The 26,906-nt window shown below is 41.7% G+C and overlaps 1 protein-coding gene across 1 annotated transcript; it reads right to left on the bottom strand.

Annotated features, from left to right (window-relative positions):
* On the bottom strand, positions 1–24,477 carry LOC141154386 (uncharacterized). The gene is made up of 7 exons (XM_073640227.1): positions 23,788–24,477; positions 18,048–18,152; positions 16,801–17,322; positions 14,704–14,883; positions 6,765–7,328; positions 5,136–5,813; positions 1–3,414 (listed from the first exon to the last, which is right to left on the bottom strand). Exons 1-7 carry the CDS (start codon positions 23,792–23,794, stop codon positions 470–472), a joined length of 5,001 nt encoding a protein of 1,666 aa, XP_073496328.1. The 5' UTR covers positions 23,795–24,477; the 3' UTR covers positions 1–469.
* Between the last annotated feature and the right edge of the window lie 2,429 nt (positions 24,478–26,906).

Below are 26,906 nucleotides of genomic sequence, written 5' to 3'. Positions count from 1 at the left end.
TTTGGCGTAAGTTTTTTTGGATGCAAAATGGGTTCTGTGGTAATCCAACACACAGTAAAACACTGAAAGGTAATACATAATATAGGTCATTAAAGCGGTTGTCCACTACTAAGACCACCTCTTCTTAAATACAGTATTCCTAATGTAAAATAAAAAAAATAATAGATCCTTACCCTCTGCACCGGCGCCGTTCCATAGATGTCAGCGTCGGATCTTCAAGCATCACATTGTTATGCCGGGAGACTCGGAGCCAAGGTCAGTGCGGGAAAATAGTATGTGTTTTTATTTTACATTGGGAAATCCAGTATTTAAGAAGGGGCTATCTGAATAGAGCACAACCCCTTTAATTCCATGTAATAAGTCTAGATTGGGGGGGTCAATAAGCAGTGGACACTGTTATTCTGCATAATATACATTAGTTTGAAAAAGTTAACATTTTGGTTAAATTTTCTTTAAATATTCGATAGGATTATGTATCGGTTACGTCATCGGTGTCATAAGTGGTGGAAAGTTCCAGACTCTTCTTTATGGTATACATGATATTCAAGACGGCTAGTTCATCATCAGCTTTTAATTCATCCTTACTTGGAGGTATGTATGGATCATCTGATTTAGATGTGGATAATATAGGATCTTTGGTTGGTTCTTCAATGATGTATGGGGTTTCAGTTTTCTGGGCGTCTACTATAAACCCTCCGGAGACTTTACAGAACTGTAGTTTTGCTAAGACTCGGATATCCTCGATGGTTTTGTCATCTTTGCCTGGGACATCATAGGAATCTTGGGATACTTTCAGCCTTGGATTTCGAGCATACAAGGAGGTGAGATATTCGATAGCGTCTGTCATCCTCTTTGAGGGCTCCTCAAAATGAGTAGAAGTAAAATTATTTTGATTTAAGGTATCAAGCAAATCACGGGGAGGGTTTATGATTTCCGGGTCGAAAGGCTGTTCTCTTAAAGACAATGCATTCAATTTGTCACCAACCTGCGGACATGGAGTCTTTACAGATACTGGAAATATGGTTTGGAAAGATCTTCTCAAAAGTCTGGTCGATATATAATCTTTATGGTCGTCTTGGACACATGGAGCAATGATATTTTCAGTCTTGGAAGTTTTATTTGTTACTCGTTTTTGGCCACCAATGGTTTTCCTGATCTTACTGGTTAGGTCTTTACTTCTTGATTGCAGACTTGATTGTTTTTTTAAATCAAAAATGTGTGTTTCTTCAATTCCACCATAGTCATCTTCTTGGCGATTCTTCACTTTCTGTCGACCGTATGTCAATGCATCAGCAGATTTACAGTCACTTTCAGAAAGAGAACCAGATTCATCAACATCTATAGGACGGTTCTCTTCATTAATAAAATAGGACATACCTAGATCATTGGTAGAGTGTTCCGTCAATGTATTTTCAAGTTTTACGTGTTGGATCACCTGATCTCTGCCGGTTTCGAAAACTTTTTGTTGGTTTTTCGTTTCTTTATCGTTACTTCTGGGAACCTTGGGTTGAGTAGTTTGGTCTTGTGTAACGATAGAAGATGTTACATTATCTGAAGGGTCTTCATGTTCATCAAGATCTTCTCTTTGTCCATTGAAGGCCAAAGAAAACTGATGACTAACATCTTGAACTGATGATGTGTGGGAGCTTCCTTCCGAGTTCTTACGAGTTAGCACTTGCATTAGATTTGTATGTTCCGTAGTTTGATTGTCCATCACTTCTGCGTCTAGACTCGATCTTTGTGGTGGCCTCGGACCGTCCGTCATCTCTTTTTCCGATGGTAGCTTTGAGTTCCTTTCTGACGTTTCTTCCAATGTGTTACATGTATGAAGAGTGTCCTCAATCATGTATTTATCACCAGTACATTCTTCAGGACTTGAGACCTTACTGTTTCCGTCTTCAGCTTTGTGGTCATTAAGGACATTTGTATAACCAGAATTCTCCATTCCACATGTACAAAAGTCACTATTGACTACATTGTGTCCATTATCAACGATGGTAGGATATTCATTGTCATCTTTACATGGGAGAAGCGGAGAACTCTCCAGGATATCGTATTTTGATGATAGACTTATAGTACTTGATCGTTTTAGGAGATCTGCAGATTTTGGCCATTCAGAAATCTCATCCCCATCTTCAAAGGAGTGAGGATAAGAATCAGAAGGTGTAAGTTGGGTTTCAGAACTGAGGTTTAGATCGGGGCCGAGCTCCTGTTCTTTGCTGGACATTGGGGACTCTTGGCTGCCAGTGTTCATGGTTTCTTGACTTGCTTTGATTGTTGTGCTGGCAGATGGGGCAATCATGTTATTTCTTAGATCTATGGTCTTTGAGCCTTGATCAGATTTAAATTTCACTCCATTTGGGTTTCTATGTTCAGTTTCGATATTGGGCTTTGCAGAGAGGACTGGACAACTTTTTGCTTTCACATACCGCTTGCCTTTTTGTTTTCCTGGTTTCACAGTTTTGGATTCATCAAATCTTTTATCCTCTGGTGGTTCTGAGATAGCGAATAACCCTAAATGACTCTGCAAAATATCACTTGGGTTGCTTTCATTTATGGCAAGAGCTTCAGACTGGACCTCAGTGGTTGGAAGACCAACTATTTTGGGTAACCAATCATTATGAAATATACGAACATCTAGAGAAATATCATTGAACTTTTCCATCCTGTCCACAACGATGGGAATATCAAGCTTCTCTGGTAAATCATCTTGTAATGAAATCCGTCCTATTGTATTATCTCCAGAAGGAACATCTATGGTCGGTAGATGAAGGGTGTATCGGATTTCATTTCTTAAAGGGCTCTCTGTTTGGAGGTTAATGGCTGGTACTTCTAGATTACTAGTCGGTACAACCCCTTGTGATAAATCATCTTCTCTTAACATCACTCTAGGTGGGGCATTAATATTTTGACAATTACTGTCATAGCTTAGGAAATCTTGTGCTTGACCATTTAAGACTCGGAGATCTGGTTTGCGAGATTGAACATCTTGTTCTAAGCTATTTGTAACTTTTGCATTGTTACCACTAGTCGGCCCAGAAGTACCAGATACGTCATATAATCCACTTTCTGCTTTAATTAAACCCTCAGATAGGACATCGACGAAGGGCAACTTTGTCTTAGATGGAGAACCTTCCGCAAGTCTTTTTTGACTTACGATGTCCTCTGCTGGCAATTCAATGACTGGAAGTTCTGTGTTAAGTACCGAAACAACTTTGGAGATTTTCTTGTTGCCAGTTTCATCTTGAACAAGCACAGGTTCTGTGAAATGAGCACAAATGACACTGGAGTTGTGGTTATCATATACGCCCAGATTTGGTAAACTGATGCAAGTTTTCCTGGAAGAAAGTGCTGGATTTGTCAGTGGCTTGCTTTCGGAGGGGATGGAGAGCAAAAGAGGTAACGATGGTATTTCTGAAAGATAGAAGGAAAAAAAACTAAGCCAAGAAAATATTAGTATAAGATAGCACATAAAAATGGTTATTACAAGCGTTTTTGGAGGTGTTTTTTCATTTTTTTGGGGGGAGTATTTGAAGTTCAATAGAGGAGTCCATGGTAACATCAGAAAAAAAAAAAGTAAAAAAAAAAAAAGAAAACGACAACACTTACCGACCCTCTACCCCCTAAAAACTGCAAGAAAAACAAAGTTCTTCATATATATTTACCTGTCAGTGTTTTGCTGTAGGATTAGAAGTAGTGATGAGCGAGTATGTTCTGTTAACCCTTTCAGCGAGTATGCTCGGATGAACACAGAGTATCTTCAGCGTGCCCGGGTGTTATGTTTCAGTCTCTCTGTGTGCATGATTTGCGACTGTTTTACAGCTTTAATACATGTGAGGAATGCCTAAGAAGCGGACATTCCTCACATGTATTAAAGCTGTCAAACAGTCGCAAATCATGCACACGGGAGTGATTCAAACATAACACCCGGGCACCCGGAAGATACTCGGTGTTCGCCTGAGCATACTCGCTGAAAGGGTTAACAGAACATATTCGCTCATCACTAATTAGAAGTAAAATCTGCTTACAGTGTTTAGTAATAAATAAAACAGATTCAATAGAAAGTATAGGCTACAATGCAATCCATACTCCGATTTGTATGCGCTTCCATTGCCTTAGCTGTATGCCTCTTGGGGAAAAGGTTTTTGGAGCAAATCGGTATGGGGTCTCAGGACCCCGGGCCTCCACCAATCTGCTTGCAATTAAGAGGGCTCTCAAATAATAATAATAAAAAAAAAGGTTTAGTTCCTCTTTAAAGGAGTTGTCCGACCTTAAGCTACAAGTCTGCAGTCACTCTATGTGACTGCACACTTGTGAATCCTCACATCTCGTACACTGTGAGGATTTTCCGGTGACAGGAGTGGTGGACACATGACAGCAAGTATGTGATTTGCATACATGATTTCACAGGCCAACTAGCTGGGCGCGGCCTCACCCAATGAAATTGTATTCGGTGAGGCTGGACATGTCTAGTCTGAATGTGGCCGGAAGAATGCAAATCATGTACTTGTGGTCACATGACCACCTGCTCCCTGCGCCAGCACTCGCAGTGCGCTCGATGTGAGCATTTCCAACTCCGCAGTCACATAAAATAACTGCAGACTTGTAGCCCAAGGCTGGACAATCCCTTTAAGGGTAGGGGGTTTGTCACACTATTTCTAACCAATACACAGCATCCAATGGGTCACAAGAACGGGCGTCTTGTGTTCCTCACCTGAATGGAGCACTGGTTACTATATGCTCTAGTCACTGTCTGGAGAACTAACAGAAAAAGGCTCCATCAAGCCCACAGGCAATGAATGTAGCAGCACAATGCATGCAAAGAGGGGGTGCAAAATCCCTGTTTTGTGATCAGCGAGGGTCCCCCAAACAATCAGACACTTCTTCTGGGATTGTTAAGTTTCACTTTATCTGTTAAAGTGTATGTGATCCAATGGATTCCTATTTCGACTGATCGGTCGTCATAAAGAAAAACCTTGATATAACTGATCAGAGCTAACAGTTGACAATCCACGTGGAGTGTGGTATAATTACCATTATCACCGTCTACTATCTCCACGGACGCTTCTCTGCTTCCTTGCGGGATTTCCTCTGTGAGAGTTTGATAAAAAGATTGAATGTAATTCGGCCATTACCTTCCAGCAGCTCGTCATCAGAAGGTGGCTCTTGCTTTAATTCCTCGGTTCTCTGCTCTCTTTTTTCTGATATTTTTAGGACTTTTGACGCCGTCTGACAAGGGTTAAACTCATCGCAACAATTTTTATGGTACTTCCAAAACTTTTCATGAGCTAAGGAACTTCTTATTTCCTTAGGTCTGGTGGTCGTCTTTTTTGAGGGCCCTTGGTGCTGACGTCTATAAGGACCTTCTTCAATTCTGGACTCTGTTCTGTGGTCTTTGGATTCCTGTAGGATTTGCCAGGTGGTGACATCTTTGAGTTTATGTCCTTCGTCGCCAATATCATAATTACCAGGTCCGACGTCTGTGAGGTTTCTACCACGTGGCTCGGAGTTGCCTTCTTCCTCCAGGTTTGAGCCTGAAGTTTCTGCAATTTCTTCTCCCTTTCCTACTGATGGATTGATCTCAGTCCTGGGAACACGGGGACACTCTGCAGGATTCACGATGAGCTCGTCGTCTCGGCAGAATGTGCTCCATGTCTTACATTTCTTAGCGAATGTGGAGGGGTTCCCATTACCGCTGGATACCAGATGCTCTGGTGATGGCTCAGCACCTTCAGTTTGGCTTTTTCTGGTACTGGATGCATTTTTTGTGTTTTCAACTGAGTCGATGTCGGTTTCAAAATAGGTTACAAGGCCTAGAAAGAAAAAAAAAATATGTTTTTTTATTCTTTATATCAAGATGAAAGAAAAAGGTGATTTAAAATTTGAATATTTTTAAAAACTATTTTTTTTTTCACTTTTTTTTGTTAGTCTCCTTACGTGACTTGAAGCTGCGATCGTCCAATCGTTTGTACTATATAGTGCAATAACACAGTATTGCAGTATATAGTAAAAATTTGGGTCTCCTAAAAATGCTAACCAGGCTGGTCTTCACAGTATTATCGTAAAGGAAGGCACAGGGATCTTCTGAAGAGAAAGCCAGGAGACAGGCGGGGTACACAGCTTCAGTATGGAGCAACGGCGGGGGTCCAGTAGTTGACTTTTATCATTTTTTTTTTAGTAGTCAACTACGCCTTTAATAGTTGTTTCAAATTTATAGTGTCCCTAGCATATAAAAATACTTTCTTCTTGCTTCCATGTGTCCCCCTGGGACCGGCTGCAAATCTATGCTTTGGACAGAATCAGTCTCCTTCCCCCTCTGGCAGCTGGTAATATAGTCCGATATGTTGTATGTTGTTACTCAGAACAATCAGACTCCAGCTATCAGCCAATTGAAAAATGGAAGCAGTGACCTGATGGGGTAAAAGTCTGTTCACTTTTGTCTCTGCAGTTTTGAAACATTTCCAAAGTGATGTAAAACTTTATCTTTTAGCAATAAAAAGACAAGTGTAGGAAATAAAGCAGAGAAGTCCCTTTAAGGATTCCCATGTTTCTTATGTAGCAGTGGTTGCTTTCCAGCTGCTGCAAAACTATAACTGTCAGTATGTGGCGTGCTGAAAGCTGATCGTTGCTTGTTGTGCTGCCGGTGATCTGATGTAATCTGTAGAGATATCTGGCAGCAAATGGTCAACTTTTACACAGGAAAAAATGAATTTGCCATAAAAACAACACTGAAAAGGGAAAAAAAAAGGACTTTGAGAACTCACCAGTTTCCCCAGTAACATTATCAATGGGATTTCCACATAACCCGCCCTTATTTTCTGAATAAAGCTTTCCTGCGGGGTGAAATCTTGCAGCCTCCAAATTCTGCACAGTAACCGTGTTTTTCGGTGATGTTGGGTCTTGCTTATATGCCGAGGTCTGACTTGTGACGTGTTCGGTGCTGAAAACCATTTCACCAAAGATAAATGCATCCAATACTGGTGCACTAACACCTAAGGGGAAAACCAGTGGCTCAGACTTACTGGTTTTCATATCTGAATGGAGAAATCTCTCCAAGTCTCTTCCCTTCTCGTTCAGGTTTTCAGGGCACTCTGTTTGCATAGCAGATCCTTCAGTGATCTCGTGTCGTAGGTGCGCTGACCCGATCAGTCGATCTTGTCGGATGTGGCTGACCACACTTCCCTTATGGCGATGGCTTGTGTGCGCACAGTTCTCAGAGCTCGGCCGCAGAGGACGTTCTGGGTCGGTCACGTTGGTCACTTTGTTCTTGCAGCGACTTGTCAAGATACAGACGATCAGCCACATGCTAATGGAGAAGAAGAGGCCACCTATTGGACATGAGGTAGAACGAAAGAGGGTGATTGCCTGCTTAAGTAATGGCATCAAACTAAATTGTGTTAAAATTGGGTTCTCACCTTAAAGGGAATCTGTCAGCAGGTTTTTGCTATGTAATCTGAGAGCAACATGATGTAGTGGCAGAGACCCTGATTCCAGAGATATGTCACTTGCTGGGCTGCTTACTGTCATTTTGATTGAATCACAGTTTTCCCTGCTGCAGATTTAGCAGAGCTCGGAATACTGAGCCCTGTGTAGCCCCGCCCACACCACTGATTGGCCGTTTTCCTGTGTGCAGTGTATAATGACAGAAAGCAGCCAATCAGCGGTGGGGGTGCGGTTGGACCAGGAGGCACAAGACACCTAGTCTTTTGACAGATTCCCTTTAAAGGTTTTTTTCCCAGGCTACCAAGTATCAGTCATAAGCTTAAATTCCTAAAATAAAGTTGTCAAGTACAATCAATTTGTAAAAGTGTTCGCTGGGCTCGCTGCTCCAAATATATCCCCCCCCCCCCCACCTGAAAAGCTCCATGTCAGAAGCTTTTGCAAAAAGATGCAAGAAATTAGCCAGTGACTATCTGAAGGTAGGGCTAGGTTACATTAAAGGGATTATTAGACTGCAGGGAGTTTAAAAAAATAATAAAAAAAAAGATTTTGGCATAATCCCTTTAACAATTGGCAGATCACAGCTGATCGCAGGGAGTTTCTTTGTGATCTATGGAGAAACCTGCAGCGCCACCACAGGAGAAATTAAGTATTACACTGCGACCATTAATATCGGTGGTTGTGTGTGTAATGCAGGAAAAGTCAGACAGCCCCCAAAGACGAGGACCCCGATCTAAGCAATATTACCATTCACTGACAGCAAGCAGCTGACATATTGTATACCGCGAAGTGGCAGAAACTTGGATTCTACAGCGATGGAAGTGAACGTCAGGTTTTATTTTCATAAAATATACAATATTAATTGGAGAAAACACAATTGTACAGTAAGGAATAATCATTTATCTGCTACATGCATCAAACTAAACAAGAAACTTATTTCTAGAAATGTCTAATGACTTCTTTAAACGTCTGATTACTTTGCATTACACGTGAATCATCTTTTAACCCCTTCAAGAGGGAACATTTTTATTTTTGCGTTTTAATACCCCCCCCCCCCTTCTTTTAAAAGCCACTTTTTTAAATTAATTATTATTATTATTTTCCAGTTGACTGAAGTGAGCAGAAACCTCCGTGCTTGCTGCAGAAATATCTCCATTCAGGTCAATGCAATGGACTTTCATAGAAATTTCTGCAGCAAATATGAACCTTGTGGTCATCGTATGGAGGACATTTTATTATAATTCCCACCGCTAAGAGGACTATTATACCTGGTAGGGACTGGAGTCCACAGATGACTGTGTTCACACCAGATCTATTTTGGTAGTAGCCTGTTATAGGGTGCGAGGAGCTGAGCGGATGGATATATAGGAAAGTCGGAAAAGATTTAGAATATCTTGTCATTTATTTGATGAAATCCATGCTCATTGTGGGCTTAGGAGTCCAGTGGGCGGGACTAATCCAGGATCATCGCTGAGTAGGACCACCCACTGGACTCAATCACAGAGGATTTACAATATTAAAATACAAGTTATACTGAATCTTTTCCCACAAACCTATATAATAATCGGCTCAGCTCCTGCCGCACTATGACATGCCGCCCAGCAGATGTTCACTCTGGCAGATCTGTCATATCTCATAACATCTACCAGTGCAATCCCCTAATATTTTAGTAAACTCTCTTGGCTTACAGATGTGAATATTGGGGTCTTATAAGCCATGCATGCTTCTCTGGGAAATTAAATATGCAAATTGTCTCTTCAGAGAGGAAGAGGATGTGAATATTAAAAGGGGTTTCCAACTTAATAAATTGACGTCATTTTGCTAGGATATGCCGACAATCTGTAATTAATGGGGTCCGAATTCGTGGTCTCCGCCCACCGATCTGGAGAATGAAGGGGACACAATGATGTTTTCCCGAACAGTCAGGTGGACGGGACCACTGTGCAGGGAAAGACAATAAAGGGGGGTACAGACCTTCATTTTCAGGATCAGTGGTGGGGTCCCAGAGGTTAGACCCCCGCTGAACATAAAATGACGTCATATCCTAGGGATGCACTATCACTTTATTAGTGGATGATTGAATCGCTGCACCTGACTCAAACCAGACAGGAATATGTGATCATATCCTATAAGAATATACAGTTGAAACCAGAAGTTTCCATACACTATATAAAAAAAAACACATGCATGTTTTTCTCAATATCCGACATGAAATCAGAATAAACCTTTCCTGTTTTAGGTTAGTTAGGATTACCATCATGTTCAATATTTGCCAAATGGCAGAATAATGAGAGAGAGAGAGAATGTTTTAAGGCATTTTTATTACTTACTGCAAAGTCAAAAGTTTACATACACTAAGAGTACTATGCCTTTAAACAATCCTGGACTGCCCATATGATGATGTCACGTGTTTGGAAGCTTCTGTTTTTTTTTACAACATTGGAGTTAATTAGAGACACACCTGTAGATGCATTTTAATGCACACCTGAAACACACTACTTCTTTGTGTAGCAACATGGGAAAGTCTAAAGAAATCAGCCAAGCTATCAGGAAGACAATTGTGGACTTCCACAAGTTTAGCTCATCCGTGGGTACAATTTCAAGATACCTGGAGGTGCCTCGTTCATCTGTACAAACAATTATATGCAAGTACAAACAAGATGAGAATGTCCAGCCATCATACTGCTCAGGAAGGAGACGGGTTCTGTGTCCAAGAGATGAACGTGCTTTGGTCCGACATGTGCATATCAACCCAAGGACAAAAGCAAAAGACGTTGTGAAGATGATGGTGGAAGCTGGTAAGATTGTGTCAATAACCACAGTGAAACGAGTACTGTATCAACATGTGCTGAAAGACCACTCTGCCAGGAAGAAGCCATTACTCCAAAGGAAGCATAAAAAAGACAGATTAATGTCTGGAAATGCACACAGGAACAAAGACCTTCATTCCTGGAGACAAGTCCCGTGGTCTGATGAAACTAAAATTTAACTTTTTGGGCATAATGACCAACGTTACGTTTGGGGGAAAAAGGGAGAAGTTTGGAAGCCTAAGAACACCATCCCAACTGTGAAACTCGGGGGTGGCATCATCATGTTGTGGGGTTGTTTTGCTGCAGCAGGGACTGGTACACTTCATAAAATAGATGGCATCATGAGAAAAGAAGATTATGTGGCAATACTGAAGCAACAACTCAAGACATCAGCCAGGAAGTTAAAGCTTGGGCGGAAATGAGTCTTCCAAATGGACAATGACCCAAAACATACTGACAAAATGGTAAAGTGGCTTAAGGATAACAAAGTCAATGTTTTGGAGGGGCCATCGCAAAGCCCTGATCTCAATCCTAATGAAAATGTATGGGCAAAGCTGAAAAGGCAGGTGCAAGCAAGGCGACCTACAAACCTGGATCAGTTACACCAGTTTTGTCAGGAGGAATGGGCCCAAATTACGACCAACTATTGTGAGAAGCTTGTGGAAGGGTATCCCAAATGTTTGACCCAAGTCATTCAGTTTAAGGGCAATGGTACCAAATTCTAATGAAATGTATGGAAACTTTTGACTTTGCAGTAAGTAATAAAAATGCCTTAAAACATTCTCTCTCTCATTATTCTGCCATTTGGCAAATATTAAACATTATGGTAATCCTAATTGTCCTAAAACAGGAAAGGTTTATTCTGATTTCATGTCAGATATTGAGAAAAAACATCCATATGTGTCTTTTTATATAGTGGATGGAAACTTCTGGTTTCAACTGTATATCATATTTAATTAAAGGGATTGTACACGATTAGAAAAAAACGACCACTTTTTGCTATAGCAGGAAGTGTGGTATTGCAGTTCATTCACTTTAATGGAGCTGAGCTGTAATACCAGGTATAACCCATTGACAAATTTGGAAGAAAGCAGCCATGTTTTTTTTTTTTTTTAATCCTGGACTCTCTAGGGGTGCGGCGATGTTCTACTGGACATTCGTTGCTGGTGGGTTTGCTTCCACCTCTCCCTTGTCCACCGCCCATGATTTTCCACCACCTCATGTAACAGGTCTATAAAACTATATTCATTATTCTCCAGTAGCTGGTCGTCGTCCGGTGTGCTTCGTAGTTCTGATCGGGCTTCTGATCCTCGGCTGGGAAGACCGTCCCGGTTTACCCTAGAGTCCGGAGTGACGACCTTGCTTCTCGGGGCATGTCCACCTATGCCTGACCTCTCATAAATATTCCTGGTCACATTTCCTTGTCTAAACTTATCATCCGCTACTTTATTCTTGGACGAACCACCTAATGCTGAATCCTTCTTGATCTCCACCTTTCTCAATAAACCCCGGCTTGGCCTTAGCATTTGAGTAGAGTCAGGGAGATCACCAGAATCCACTGTTTTGTATTTTTCTTGGGTGGTACAAGAACCACCTGACTTGAGGGTCTTCAAAAAGTCTTCATATGAAACTCCGGATTCTTTTTTACACTGGACATTAGGCCAAGACAGCGCCCGTCTTACGATCTGCGGCTTGTATGGAGGTCTCGTCTTCTTGACAGGAACGGTCACGGTGGATTCTTCTCGAGCTGTGTTAATGCACAAGTAGACGAGAGGTTCGTCAATGTTTGCGGTGGATCTGGTTGAGTAGTCGTCACTTTCTGCTAGTCCCATAGACACCACTGGGGGACGGGTGGAAGCATCTTCCATATTGGATGAGTTGACATTGAAGGTCTGGTAGACTGTACACTGCAGGTTGTCATAATACCACATTTCCATGTTGTCTTCTGAGGGCTCTTTCCGATTACCGCCAACTTTCACGGAGTTGGCGCCTTGTGACTTTTGACTTTTCTTATGATTTTGGGTCACGTTTGAGGAGTTGAATTCAGCTTGGAGTAAAATAGCGGCTGCCGACTTAGTCCGACCCAAAGCCGCAGGATATTGGCTCGATGCTGTCTTGAAACGCGCCAGGTTTGCGTCGACTGTGACGCCATCACGAAAAGTTCTTGGATATCTAACACCGGCCTCTTCTTTTATTCTTTTGACTGGTCGCACTTGTTTTTTATCTTGTTTTTTCTTCCAAAGGAGGAAAATCAGCAAAATGAACACAAATAGCGCTGCAATAAAATAAATAATAATTTTGTTTTTGGATACAATGAACAATCCAGTCTATACAGGTCATGTAATGCAAGCGGGTAAAAAAAAAAAAAAAAAGTACAAAAAGCCCATAGTATTGCAGCTTTGCTCCATTGAGGTGAAAAGGGCTAAGCTGCAATACCAGGTTTGGCCAGTGTACAATGGTGGTGCTGTTTCTGGGGTAGGGAGTAAAAACTGATAAACATATAGGCCAGGAGATAATGGTCAGCTCATGGCTTACAAATAAACAAAGCATCATCTCTCGATCCCTGGTACGAAGTAAGTTGGTAGAAAACAATTTCAAGCTTAGACTAAAACCTGAACTCTTACCTACCAAGGTGAATGTTGACAAAAAAAAAACATCACTTCTGTTTTAAAAGAGAGATTAAGGGTAAGTTCACATAAGGCGCTTTTTTTTTCTGCAGCAAAACCTGATCTATTTGAAGTAATGAAGCTGCGGCAAAAATGCAGGCTTTGTTGCGCTTTTTGGTCCATTTTTCAGGATCCGAAAGTTCAGCTTTCCTTCCACCACAGAAGAATGAACAAAGGTCACCAATGGCAGTGCATCTACTTATCTTCACACTTTGGTCTGCTATTGAGTTGCTCAATTTCACACCTTTGTCAGCCACAGTTTGGATGTGAAACTCATTTATTTTTGTGATTTTTCCAAGTTTACCATCTTGTCTTGGTCACCTGAGATGGCAGTTTGGCTTAGCACAGTTTAATTAAATTACTGATGAGTACAAAGTAAACATTGGCCGACCACGGTGTGAGATTGAACAATGCATGGTTGGCCAATGTTTACTTTGTACGCATCACTAATTTAATTAAACTGTACTAAGCCAAACTGCCATCTCAGGTGACCAAGACAAGATGGTAAACTTGGGAAAATCACAAAAATAAATGAGTTTCACATACTGCTCTTCTTGCTTTTTTTCACTAAAAACGCAGCAAAACCTGATGGCTATGTTCACACTAGGCGTTTTTTCACCACCCATTACTTTCATTGGGTAAAAAATGCTGAAAAAACACTGAAAGACGTGACCTTCTCTGTTGTGCAAAAAAACATGCAAAACGCAAAATACTGATGACACAAAAACCAATGTGTGTGAATGAGATTTCTGAAATCTCAGACTTTGCTGGTACTGTAAAACCCAGCTGAAAATTTGCATAAAAAAAGCCTATGTGAATACTACGCGCTGCCGAGAACAATGACACTATATGCACAGAACAATATTACCAATCATTCTGTGCGCATAAGCACAGTCGGCCTAAATAAAGAGGCTATTAACTAACTTTAAAGAGCCCTTACATGTAGATTTGTCAAGGATTTTACAGCAGATTTCACCCTATATAAAGGGTGAAAATTTGCAGCATAAATTGTTATTTTCCCCCCACCATTTATGTATAAGAGTATACAAAACATAGTATGGCAAAATTACATTAAAGGCCATGTACACCTTCACACCATTTTTTTTCATCATTTATTTGCTTTCTAAATGTAAAGTTAGCAACTTTCTAAATAGTCTTCAATAAAAATTAACAACTATTAGTATTATAGTAGAGCATGTTAAAGTTCTTTATCTAGCCAAGTGCTCTGCAAAAAAAGACAGATCAAGCAGAACTCCTGATCTCTGCACTTTCTTTCAGTGTTAGAGATATGAGCAGGTAAACGATAGATCTCCACAGTAAGTAGAAAAAGGAAAGTATCTTACAGTCTCGGGGAGGGCAGAGAAAACAGACTATAGGAAAGCACATGTAGAAAAATTAAGTGCAGGATAGAAGCTGTGCTGATATATGAGCTAATGAACACAGCAACACCCTGGATACACACAGACTTCACATTCAGCCTATATTACTGGAAGGGTAAATCCGAAAAGCGAAAACTTGAAATTTGAATCAGTATGAAAGGAGATCAAAGGGAAAATAAATGTAGATTGCAGACAAACTTAGAGCAATTTTATTAATTAACGGTAACCAATAACATAAAAAGGTGTCAAAGGTGTGCATAGCCTTTAGTCCAGCAATGTTTTTTTTTCAATGCAGGATATTTGTTAATCTGGAACCTCCAAATAATCAGCAAAAGGATTATTACTGTTCTTTTAAGGTGACCTTTCTTTCTTACATCATTTTAAATTGGGGAAGCAGATTGCACTCACCTAATACAACAAAGAGCACCGGTAACACCACTTTATGGAAACCTGTTTCTGGTAAGGGCGGTGGAGCAAGCAAGGAGCAATTCATCTCTGTTAGGTTCCACACCAGGGCTCCCATTAAATCTGGTGGATAGCGACACGTGACCGAGGTGGGGTCGGTCAATCTGGATGCATTCAGCAGCTCTGCAACAAGATCAATAACATATGTAACATTTATGAGCAGAAACCAGGGCTTTCTGGAAAAGCTATAACATGGTTGTACTCAGCCACCTGTCAGTCTCATAGATGGTGACCAGAGCGATGACCTCTTGCCAACCAATACTCTATTGATGGAAGACTGGCATTCTCGCGACTGGTGAGGCACACACAGATCCTACATTTATCAACTGTTCTGAGGACATACGATAAATGCTGTTTATGGGAAGCCCCTTTATGTCTGAGAACAGGGTAGGGGTACCACCTAACGCTTTCTTTTTACCTCGAGAACAAGGCCGATGTTTTGTCAGTAAAAGGTGTCGCATTCAGGTGCAAAAAGAATAGAGATTACTGTGGGGGGGTAACTGTGCAGGAAAAAAGATCAGAGGTTGTACCACCATTGATCATAAATTGTAAGGTAGCCATGCAACTTTCCTAAGGCCCCAAAAAGCCTTAGCTTTTTTTTTTTAGCCTGTAGGGATGTTTAAAGTAGTCATTCGTCAGGTTCGCGCGCCATTCAGGAGTCAGGGAAAGAAAGTATCTACAGTGTTAGGGAAGGCAGAGAAAACAGATTAAGAAAAAGGTGGAAACCACATGAAGAGGAAATCCGTGGAAGATGGAAGCTGTGCTGATATTTGAGGTAATGATGAAAACAGCACCCTGGATGCACACAGACATAACATCCAGCCTATATTACTGGGAGATTCACAGAGCTCACATACAGCCTATATTACTAGGAGAACAACAGACCTTACAATCAGCCTATATAACCAGGAGAGAAACAAAGCTCATATCCAGTCTTCTATTACCAAGAGAGAAACAGCACGGAGCTCACATCCAGCCTATATTACCGGGAGAGACACACAGAGCTCACATCCAGCCTATATTACCGGGAGAGAAACAGAGCTCACATCCAGTCTATATTACCAGGAGAGAAACAGAGCTCATAGCCAGTCTATATTACTAGGAGAGACACAGAGCTCATAGCCACTCTATATTACTAGGAGAGACACAGAGCTCACATCCAGCCTATATTACTGGGAGAGACATAGAGCTCACATCCAGTCTATATTACTGGGAGAGACATAGAGCTCACATCCAGTCTATATTACTAGGAGAGACACACACAGCTCACATCCAGCCTATATTACTAGGAAAAACACAGAGCTCACATCTAGCCTATATTACTGGGAGACACACAGAGCTCACATCCAGCCTATATTACCAGGAGAGACACACAGAGCTCACATCCAGTCTATATTACTAGGAGAGACACACACAGCTCACATCCAGCCTATATTACTAGGAAAAACACAGAGCTCACATCCAGCCTATATTACTGGGAGAGACATAGAGCTCACATCCAGTCTATATTACCGGGAGAGACACACCGAGCTCACATCCAGCCTATATTACTGGGAGACACACACAGCTCACATCCAGCCTATATTACCGGGAGAGACATACAGACCTCACATCCAGCCTATATTACTGGGAGACACACAGAGCTCACATCCAGCCTATATTACTGGGAGACACACAGAGCTCGCATCCAGCCTATATTACTGGGAGAGACACAGAGCTCGCATCCAGCCTATACTACTGGGAAAGACGAAGACCTCACATCCAGCCTATATTACCGGGAGAGACACACAGAGCTCACATCCAGCCTATATTACTGGGGAAAAACAGAATTCATAGCCAGCGTATATTACTAGGAGAAATACTCCCACAAAAGAAAAATCCAAAACTTGGATGAGGCTGCAAAGTGCATTTCAGAGGGTCTGTAAATGAACGAAGGAGCCACTGTGACAACCCCAGTATTAGCCATATTGGTTGCCAGAAGCCCTAACAAGACTCCGCAATGATTTATTTTATTTTCTGGAGAACTATAATTTTTCTTACCTTTCAGAAATAGTATAAAATCCTTATGTGCGCAGGAACAATTCCACGGATTGCCACCAAGTCTTAAAGTGCCATTTAAAGGACTCAGCGTCTGCCATCGAAGCGATGAAATCTTATTGTAGGACAAGTCCAGGGACACCATCTTGGACAGGCTCCGGAAGCTCTCAATGTGGATGGAGGTGATTTGATTTAGACTGAGATTGAGCCACTCCAAGTTGGAAAATCCGTCCAGCATCTCCGGATGCAGCTGTCCGATGGAGTTATTGGCCATGGTGAGATTCTTCAGAGTTCCCGGGTCATGGAACCAGGAGGGCGACAGGGTGGTCAGGCTGTTATTCTGCAGCTCCAGAATACCGAGACCCTTAAACTGCTGGAACGCTCCCGATTCAATAGTGCGGATCTTACTGCCCTTCAGGGTCAGACTCAGCACAGACTTCAGATTAGGGCTGGATAATACGGTAGAATTGATGCGACCGACATCTCGTTCCTCAAAAATGAGGATTTCCATTCCTTCAATGTAATCTGTAACAGAGCCAGGGACGACAATTTTATCTCTAATTACCGTGTAGGTGTCACATTGTTCTCTGTTGTCAGCCAAGAGGCCGACGGTAGTATTAATGCCGTAGCCAATATTAATCTTCAGTGAAAATAGAACTAAATCAAGACCATGACTTATGCACTTAGAAATCACATCTTTATGCACCCCATTAGGGATTTCTAAATAATTAGGGTTTCCTTCCTTCTTTAGGACCCTCTTCTCTTGGAAAACAAAGAGGGTGCAAAAAAAAGGTCTCTCATTCTGGAAGACCAGTCCTATACTATGTTACATGGACGACCCATTGATCTGTATGGACACTGTGCAATACTTCACTTTCCCAGTGGAGGCGCTGCAGAGAAACTGAACACATACTGCCAGGCTTCCTCACTGATCACAGGTGATCGCTGGGGGTCCCAGGTCAACAGACCCTTCTAATAAGTAGGAATTGTACAAAGCAGAGAACCCGGTTAATCAGGGTTTAACCACTTAGCGATGGCCACCAGACTGACAAAGACTCACAAATGCAAGATGCCGGTCTTCCAATGCGCCAAGAAAGTGAATTTGCATATTTTTTTACCATGGAGCATTGCCAATAAGTTGGCCTCTTTAATGAGAGTCACTCTCTCCTTCAAAAGTTCTCATACTATTACTACCAGGTGATGGACCACAGACCAAACAGCGAGAAATCTAAAGCAGAAGTGCCAAGTACCTGTCTGAAAAGTCTTGCAGTAGTGGATTTTACCCCCGTAGGCCGTGGTACACGCGGCTCCGGAGCTCGGCAGCCATCCCCAGAAGAGAAGTAATGCGGGAACCACTGAAATACATGCAAATACGGAGAAAGGAACCTCAAATAAGTGTGTAAATATACATGTGTGTATTATATACCGTATATGTGTAATATATACAGTACAGACCAAAAGTTTGGACACACCTCATTTAATGATTTTTCTGTATTTTCATGACTTTGAAAATTGTACATTCACACTGAAGGCATCAAAACTATGAATTAACACATGTGGAATTATATACTTAACAAAAAAGTGTGAAACAACTGAAAATATGTCTTATATTCTAGGTTCTTCAGAGTAGCCACCTTTTGCTTTGATGACTGCTTTGCACACTCTTGGCATTCTCTTGATGAGCTTCTAGAGGTAGTCACCGGAAATGGTTTTCACTTCACAGGTGTGCCCTGTCAGGTTTAATAAGTGGGATTTCTTGGCTTATAAATGGGGTTGGGACCATCAGTTGTGTTGTGCAGAAGTCTGGTGGATACACAGCTGATAGTCCTACTGAATAGACTGTTAGAATTTGTATTATGGAAAGAAAAAAGCAGCGAAGTAAAGAAAAAGGAGTGGCCATCATTGACCTTCATTTCTTAAAGTAGTCAGTCCGAAAAGTTGGGAAAACTTTGAATGTGTCGCCAAATGCAGTTGCAAAAACCATCAAGCGCTACAAAGAAACTGGCTCACATGAGGACCGCCCCAGGAAAGGAAGACCAAGAGTCACCTCTGCTTCTGAGGATACGTTTATCCGAGTCACCAGCTTCAGAAATCGCAGGTTAACAGCAGCTCAGATTAGAGACCAGGTCAATGCCACACAGAGTTCTAGCAGCAGACACATCTCTACAGCAACTGTTAAGAGGAGACTTTGTGCAGCAGGCCTTCATGGTAAAATAGCTGCTAGGAAACCACTGCTAAGGACAGGCAACAAGCAGAAGACTTGTTTGGGCTAAAGAACCCAAGGAATGTACATTAGACCAGTGGAAATCTGTGCTTTGGTCTGAGGAGTCCAAATTTGAGATCTTTGGTTCCAACCACCGTGTCTTTGTGCGACGCAGAAAAGGTGAACGGATGGACTCTACATGCCTGGTTCCCACCGTGAAGCATGGAGGAGGAGGTGTGATGGTGTGGGGGTGCTTTGCTAGTGACACTGTTGGAGATTTATTCAAAATTGAAGGCATACTGAACCAGCATGGCTACCACAGCATCTTGCAGCGGCATGCTATTCCATCCGGTTTGCGTTTAGTTGGACCATCATTTATTTTTCAACAGGACAATGACGCCAAACACACCTCCAGGCTGTGTAAGGGCTATTTTACCAAGAGGGAGAGTGATGGGGTGCTACGCCAGATGACCTGGCCTCCACAGTCACCAGACCTGAACCCAATCGAGATGGTTTGGGGTGAGCTGGACCGCAGAGTGAAGGCAAAAGGGCCAACAAGTGCTAAGCATCTCTGGAAACTCCTTCAAGATTGTTGGAAGATCATTTCCGGTGACTACCTCTTGAAGCTCATCAAGAGAATGCCAAGAGTGTGCAAAGCAGTCATCAAAGCAAAAGGTGGCTACTTTGAAGAACCTAGAATATAAGATGTATTTTCAGTTGTTTCACACTTTTTTTGTTAAGTATATAATTCCACATGTGTTAATTCATAGTTTTGATGCCTTCAGTGTGAATGTACAATTTTCATAGTCATGAAAATACAGAAAAATCTTTAAATGAGAAGGTGTGTCCAAACTTTTGGTCTGTACTGTATGTGCGTACATGTGCATTATATATATGCAAGTACATATGTGTGTGTAATATATATATATATATATATATATATATATATATATATAATATGTGTGCGTATTTCTATATACATGCATGTTCACGTGTGTGTATAAATATGTATGTGCATGTATATAAGTGTATATAAATATATACAGATATACAGTACAGACCAAAAGTTTGGACACACCTTCTCATTTAAAGATTTTTTTCTGTATTTTCATGACTATGAAAATTGTACATTCACACTGAAGGCATCAAAACTATGAATTAACACATGTGGAATTATATACAGTTATATGAAAAAGTTTGGGCACCCCTATTAATCTTAAGCTTAATGTTTTATAAAAATTGGTGTTTTTGCAACAGCTATTTCAGTTTGATATATGTAATAACTGTTGGACACAGTAATGTTTCTGCCTTGAAATGAGGTTTATTGTACTAACAGAAAATGTGCAATCTGCATTCAAACAAAATTTGACAGGTGCATAAGTATGTGCACCCTTATCATTTTCTTGTTTTAAATACTCCTACCTACTTTTTACTGACTTACTAAAGTACTTTTTTTGGTTTTGTAACCTCATTGAGCTTCGAACTTCATAGCCAGGTGTATGCAATCATGAGAAAAGCTACTTAAAGTGGCCACTTGCAAGTTGTTCTCCTGTTTGAATCTCCTCTGAAGAGTGGCATCATGGGCTCCTCAAAACAACTGTCAAGTGATCTGAAAACAAAGATTATTCAACATAGTTGTTCAGGGGAAGGATACAAAAAGCTATCTCAGAGATTTAACCTGTCAGTTTCCACTGTGAGGAACATAGTAAGGAAATGGAAGAAAACAGGGACAGTTCTTGTTAAGGCCAGAAGTGGCAGGCCAAGAAAAACATCCGAAAGGCAGAGAAGAAGAATGGTGAGATCAGTCAAGGACAATCCTCAGACCACCTCCAGAGAGCTGCAGCATCAACTTGCTGCAGATGGTGTCACTGTGCATCAGTCAACTATACAACGCACTTTGCACAAGGAGAAGCTGTATGGGAGAGTGATGCAAAAGAAGCCGTTTCTGCAAGCACGCCACAAACAAAGTCGGCTGAGGTATGCAAAAGCACATTTGGAGAAGCCAATTTCTTTTTGGAAGAAGGTCCTGTGGACTGATGAAACCAAGATTGAGTTGTTTGGTCATACAAAAAGGCGTTATGCATGGCGGCAAAAAAACACAGCATTCCAAGAAAAACACTTGCTACCCACAGTAAAATTTGGTGGAGGTTCCTTCATGCTTTGGGGTTGTGTGGCCAATGCCGGCACCGGGAATCTTGTTAAAGTTGAGGGACGCATGGATTCCACTCAGTATCAGCAGATTCTTGACAATAATGTTCAAGAATCAGTGACAAAGTTGAAGTTACGCAGGGGATGGATCTTTCAGCAAGACAATGATCCAAAACACCGCTCCAAATCTACTCAGGCATTCATGCAGAGGAACAATTACAATGTTCTGGAATGGCCATCCCAGTCCCCAGACCTGAATATCATTGAACATCTGTGGGATCATTTGAAGAGGGCTGTCCATGCTCGGCGACCATCAAACTTAACTGAACTGGAATTGTTTTGTAAAGAGGAATGGTCAAAAATACCTTCATCCAGGATCCAGGAACTCATTAAAAGCTACAGGAAGCGACTAGAGGCTGTTATTTTTGCAAAAGGAGGATCTACTAAATATTAATGTCACTTTCCTGGTGAGGTGCCCATACTTATGCACCTGTCAAATTTTGTTTGAATGCAGATTGCACATTTTCTGTTAGTACAATAAACCTCATTTCAAGGCAGAAACATTACTGTGTCCAACAGTTATTACATATATCAAACTGAAATAGCTGTTGCAAAAACACCAATTTTTATAAAACATTAAGCTTAAGATTAATAGGGGTGGCCAAACTTTTTCATCTAACTGTACTTAACAAAAAAGTGTGAAAGAACTGAAAATATGTCTTATATTCTAGGTTCTTCAAAGTAGCCACCTTTTGCTTTGATGACTGCTTTGCACACTCTTGGCATTCTCTTGATGAGCTTCAAGAGGTAGTCACCGGAAATGGTCTTCCAACAATCTTGAAGGAGTTCCCAGAGATGCTTAGCACTTGTTGGCCCTTTTGCCTTCACTCTGCGGTCCAGCTCACCCCAAACCATCTCGATTGGGTTCAGGTCTGGTGACTGTGGAGGCCAGGTCATCTGGCGTAGCACCTCATCACTCTCCTCCTTGGTCAAATAGCCCTTACACAGCCTGGAGGTGTGTTTGAGGTCATTGTCCTGTTGAAAAATAAATGATGGTCCAACTAAACGCAAACCGGATGGAATAGCATGCCGCTGCAAGATGCTGTGGTAGCCATGCTGGTTCAGTATGCCTTCAATTTTGAATAAATCCCCAACAGTGTCACCAGCAAAGCACCCCCACACCATCACACCTCCTCCTCCATGCTTCACGGTGGGAACCAGGCATGTAGAGTCCATCCGTTCACCTTTTCTGGGTCGCGCAAAGACACGGTGGTTGGAACCAAAGATCTCAATTTTGGACTCATCAGACCAAAGCACAGATTTCCACTGGTCTAATGTCCATTCCTTGTGTTCTTTAGCCCAAACAAGTCTCTTCTGCTTGTTGCCTGTTCTTAGCAGTGGTTTCCTAGCAGCTATTTTACCATGAAGGCCTGCTGCACAAAGTCTCCTCTTAACAGTTGTTGTAGAGATGTGTCTGCTGCTAGAACTCTGTGTGACATTGACCTGGTCTCTAATCTAAGCTGCTGTTAACCTGCGATTTCTGAGGCTGGTGACTCGGATAAACTTATCCTCAGAAGCAGAGGTGACTCTTGGTCTTCCTTTCCTGAGGCAGTCCTCATGTGAGCCAGTTTCTTTGTAGCGCTTGATGGTTTTTGCAACTGCACTTGGGGACACTTTCAAAGTTTGCCCAAATTTTCGGACTGACTGACCTTCATTTCTTAAAGTAATGATGGCCACTCGGTTTTCTTTACTTAGAATTTGTATTATGGCAAGAAAAAAGCAGCTAACAGTGTATTCAGTAGGACTATCAGCTGTGTATCCACCAGACTTCTGCACAACACAACTGATGGTCCCAACCCCATTTATAAGCCAAGAAATCCCACTTATTAAACCTGACAGGGCACACCTGTGAAGTGAAAACCATTTCCGGTGACTACCTCTTGAAGCTCATCAAGAGAATGCCAAGAGTGTGCAAAGCAGTCATCAAAGCAAAAGGTGGCTACTTTGAAGAACCTAGAATATAAGACATATTTTCAGTTGTTTCACACTTTTTTGTTAAGTATATAATTCCACATGTGTTAATTCATAGTTTTGATACCTTCAGTGTGAATGTACAATTTTCATAGTCATGAAAATACAGAAAAATCTTTAAATGAGGTGTGTCCAAACTTTTGGTCTGTACTGTATATATATATATATATACATACACATATATATATATATATATATATACACATAAGCACATGTATACAAATATATATATATATAATATACTGTATATATGTTGTATGTTTGTATATATACCCCCACACATACAACATATACATGTATGTATACCCCCACACATACAACATATACATGTATGTATACCCCCACACATACAACATATACATGTATATATACCCCCACACATACAACATATACATGTATGTATACCCCCACACATACAACATATACATGTATGTATACCCCCACACATACAACATATACATGTATATATACCCCCACACATACAACATATACATGTATATATACCCCCACACATACAACATATACATGTATATATACCCCCACACATACAACATATACATGTATATATACACACACACACACACACGTTACATAATGTTATAACGTACCATGCATGTTGTCTGGGACCCTCTACCAGCTGTATGGGAGAGGCGAGTGTTTGGTGAAGCTTATGATGTTCTCTAGGGGCAGGTCAGAACCTGACTCCCGGCCGCTGCTGGGTCTCCCACATAGTTTCCTGGGGTAACGGTTAGACCAGCGGTACACATGGGCAGTCAAGTGTTGCGCGGTTTTGCATCTGTTAATGATCTGCTCCATCACAGCTTCTTCCTTGCAGGACCTGATGTTTCTTCCTATGAGCATTTTGCTCTGCAGACAGATTATTACACTGCTCCCATTAAACCCAATAATAAACCTGTATTAAGTCAACTACTTAAGCTCCCCCTATGGCAGCTGGATCTGTAACATAACTATACCGCTGGGTAACACAATCTCTGCTTCTCTATAGATTCCTGTTAGACCTTTGTTTCCAAGTTCCTTACAAAACTATACGACTTGTTAAAGAGAACCTGTCACTTGTCATAGAGAAGTCATTTTTTACCTGCTGTGAGTGCCACTGTTCTCCGTCGTTTTTCTCTTATTCCTGCTACTCTCCATTCCTGAGATATGGTCTCCTCTTTCCTGTATACAAATTTAGTTTTGTCAGCCAAGTGGGCGTGGTCTGCCACACTTTGTGGGTGTCTTTATTGAGGACCGCATCCCATTTGGCTAAGACAAACTAAATTTATATATAAGGAATAGTTGGCCATATTTCAGGAAAGGAGAGGCTCAGGGAAAGAAAAATGACAGATTCAGAGTGACAGCAGCATTTACACCAAGTTGAAATAAAATGAAAATGTTTGAGGCAAGAGACACGTTCCCTTTAAGGCTATGGGCCGCTATAAACATTGCCCGTGGCACCAGACACATGATGCCACACTCGGCGTTTGCCTGTGGGTTGATGGAAGAACGTCCCCTGCGGCCCCTCCATGCTCCAGCCTCAGGTCGCTCTCATGCCTGAAAGGTAAGAGGTCAACAACAGCTGTATGTTAGGGAATTGCTATATATGCGCTTCCTTACTCTACGCCAGCAGTAGTTCTAGGTCTGTGATACTTTCAGGTTATTGCTCAGTATTTGGGGAAGGTGTTCTCCCTGTGTATCACGTTCCCGCCCGAGCAGGGGGCTCGATGAAGCGCCTCCGGCTTTCATGTACAGACATGAGGATGGATCTGTTAATGTTTTACTACACAGTCTTAGCGGTCTGCTCCTGAGGAAGCAGGTGACAACCAAGATGGCCACTAGTATACCTCACCACCCAAATTATCCTAGAGTCCTAAATATCCGGGAGGTAGGAGGAGTGGCACATTACATACACCCTTCTATCCTCTCAGGATATGCCATCACTTGGTGAGGCAGCAGAATAAAGGAGTAGTGCTGCGAACCTGCTCAACCTCCCCGGCGCAGTAGCGTACGTGGCCACCCCCGACTGCGCAGGGAACTGTAGCGTGGCACCAATCATTTGTAGGATCAGTAGAGGGGAGACTCTTGAGGCCCCCAGAGATCATATGACTAAAGGGGCCGCAGTGCACAGGCTACTTATATAGGAGAAAGCTTGTAGTCCCACTTTTCTTTTCCCACCATATTTTAAAACCTCAAGTGGAAAAAGTTAAAAATTTTTTTATTTTTTTAGCGTGCCGCAAAAAAGACTCCATCTGCACGCAGCCTAAAAGAAAACACAGGTCATGCAGCCCCTCATCCCAATAAATTCATTTAACTGTTCCTTTCCCTAACTATTTCAGCTGCTCATCATCATAGCTTGTTGCCCACATAGGGTTAATTTTTTTTACTCTCACTTTTCATATTGATAAGATCCGATAAAAGCCCCCTCAGTACCCACACACTGGTCCGTATAATACTTAATCAGCATCACAGCGCTAATGAGGGGGAACAATTATGCCGCCAAGTCACCCAGCAACACAAACAGGACGCAGCGCAGGTAATCAGAGAAATATTTACTCCCACGTGCACTTATCTACAAACTTTAAGAATTTTAGAAAGTGAAAACTGCAGGCGGCACAGAACAAACTTTAAGGTGAAGTTTAGTTTCCTAACAAACAAAAAAAACTAATTACAGTCCTATAAGACCCTACCTGAACTCAAGGGCCGAGGCACAGCTGCTGCTGCCATCTGGTGGTCAGAAACAGAATAATCACTGACTAGTACTAAAGAAAAGGTCCGCACAAGGTCCTGTGGGCAAAAAAAAAAAAGTCAGCTAATTATTGCACTGTTAAATTAATTGTATTTAGCAAATCTCATCTACAAACTGCTGCAGAAAAAACGTGTGGAAATCACCCGGCCTGTACAGATGATCCACCTGGAAATTCGGACAGAAAATGAGCATTGCACCCCAGCACTTGCATACATAATGCCACCCGCGCTCCTTTATAAAGTCGTAGGTATTTGTGACAACATTTTAGTGTATTAACTCAATGAATTTGATTATGATCATAATTAAGTTATTTTTGGGGAGCAAATTCGGCTTCTCTCCCTTTTTTTTTTTTTAAAGACCAGTGTGGTGTCATTAGATTCTAACATCCCTGGGTTGGCCTGTGAACCACAAAAAAATCAGATATGGTTCCCTCCACAACAAAGACGTTCCTGGGGGTCCTATTGGTTTCTCACAGTCAGACATCTTGTTTACCCAAACAAAAATAAATTGAATTAAGATCAAGGATAGGCATCCTACAAAGCAGAAAATTTATGGTCAGTGAGGTTCGCTATGTCAGTTCTCGGCTCCATGACATCTTGCATCCAGACAGTAGCTTAGGCCCAAGCGCATACCAGAACCCTAAAGACCCACATTCTTGCAAATTGGGATGGATACCCAGAATCCCTGGAAAAGAAAATCCCAATACCTGCTCGGGTAATCCCTCTCTATCCTGGTGTCTCAGCCCAAGCAGAGGAGTCACCTGGATCCAAGACACTCTGGTGACCATAAAAGTAGACACCAGCAAAAGAGGATGGGGAGCCATGGTCTCCCAAACCTCATTCCAGGGACTCTGGTCAAGAAAGATCAGCCAGCAATCCTCCAATTTTAGGGAACTGAAGGCAGTGCTCAAATCAGCAACATCTCTGATCCAGGACGCCCACGTAAAGGTCTACTCAGACAACATGACTAAAGTCGCTCACC

This window comes from Phyllobates terribilis, unplaced genomic scaffold (genome assembly GCF_046119375.1).
Source record: "Phyllobates terribilis strain yellow unplaced genomic scaffold, ASM4611937v1 Scaffold_7__3_contigs__length_470593459, whole genome shotgun sequence".
NCBI classification, from domain to species: Eukaryota; Metazoa; Chordata; class Amphibia; order Anura; family Dendrobatidae; genus Phyllobates; species Phyllobates terribilis.
The sequence above is the reverse complement of the archived record's forward strand: the minus strand, read 5'-3'. Positions and strand labels throughout refer to the sequence as shown.

What these genes read in the sequence shown, in the direction of transcription:
- LOC141154386 (XM_073640227.1), bottom strand. An exon ending in CTGCAAGACTTTTCAGACAG is followed by an intron (nt 17,323 to 18,047) that starts GTACTTGGCACT and finishes GCTCTGTTACAG; the next exon opens with ATTACATTGAAGGAATGGAA. An exon ending in TGATGACGAGCTGCTGGAAG is followed by an intron (nt 3,415 to 5,135) that starts GTAATGGCCGAA and finishes TCTATCTTTCAG; the next exon opens with AAATACCATCGTTACCTCTT.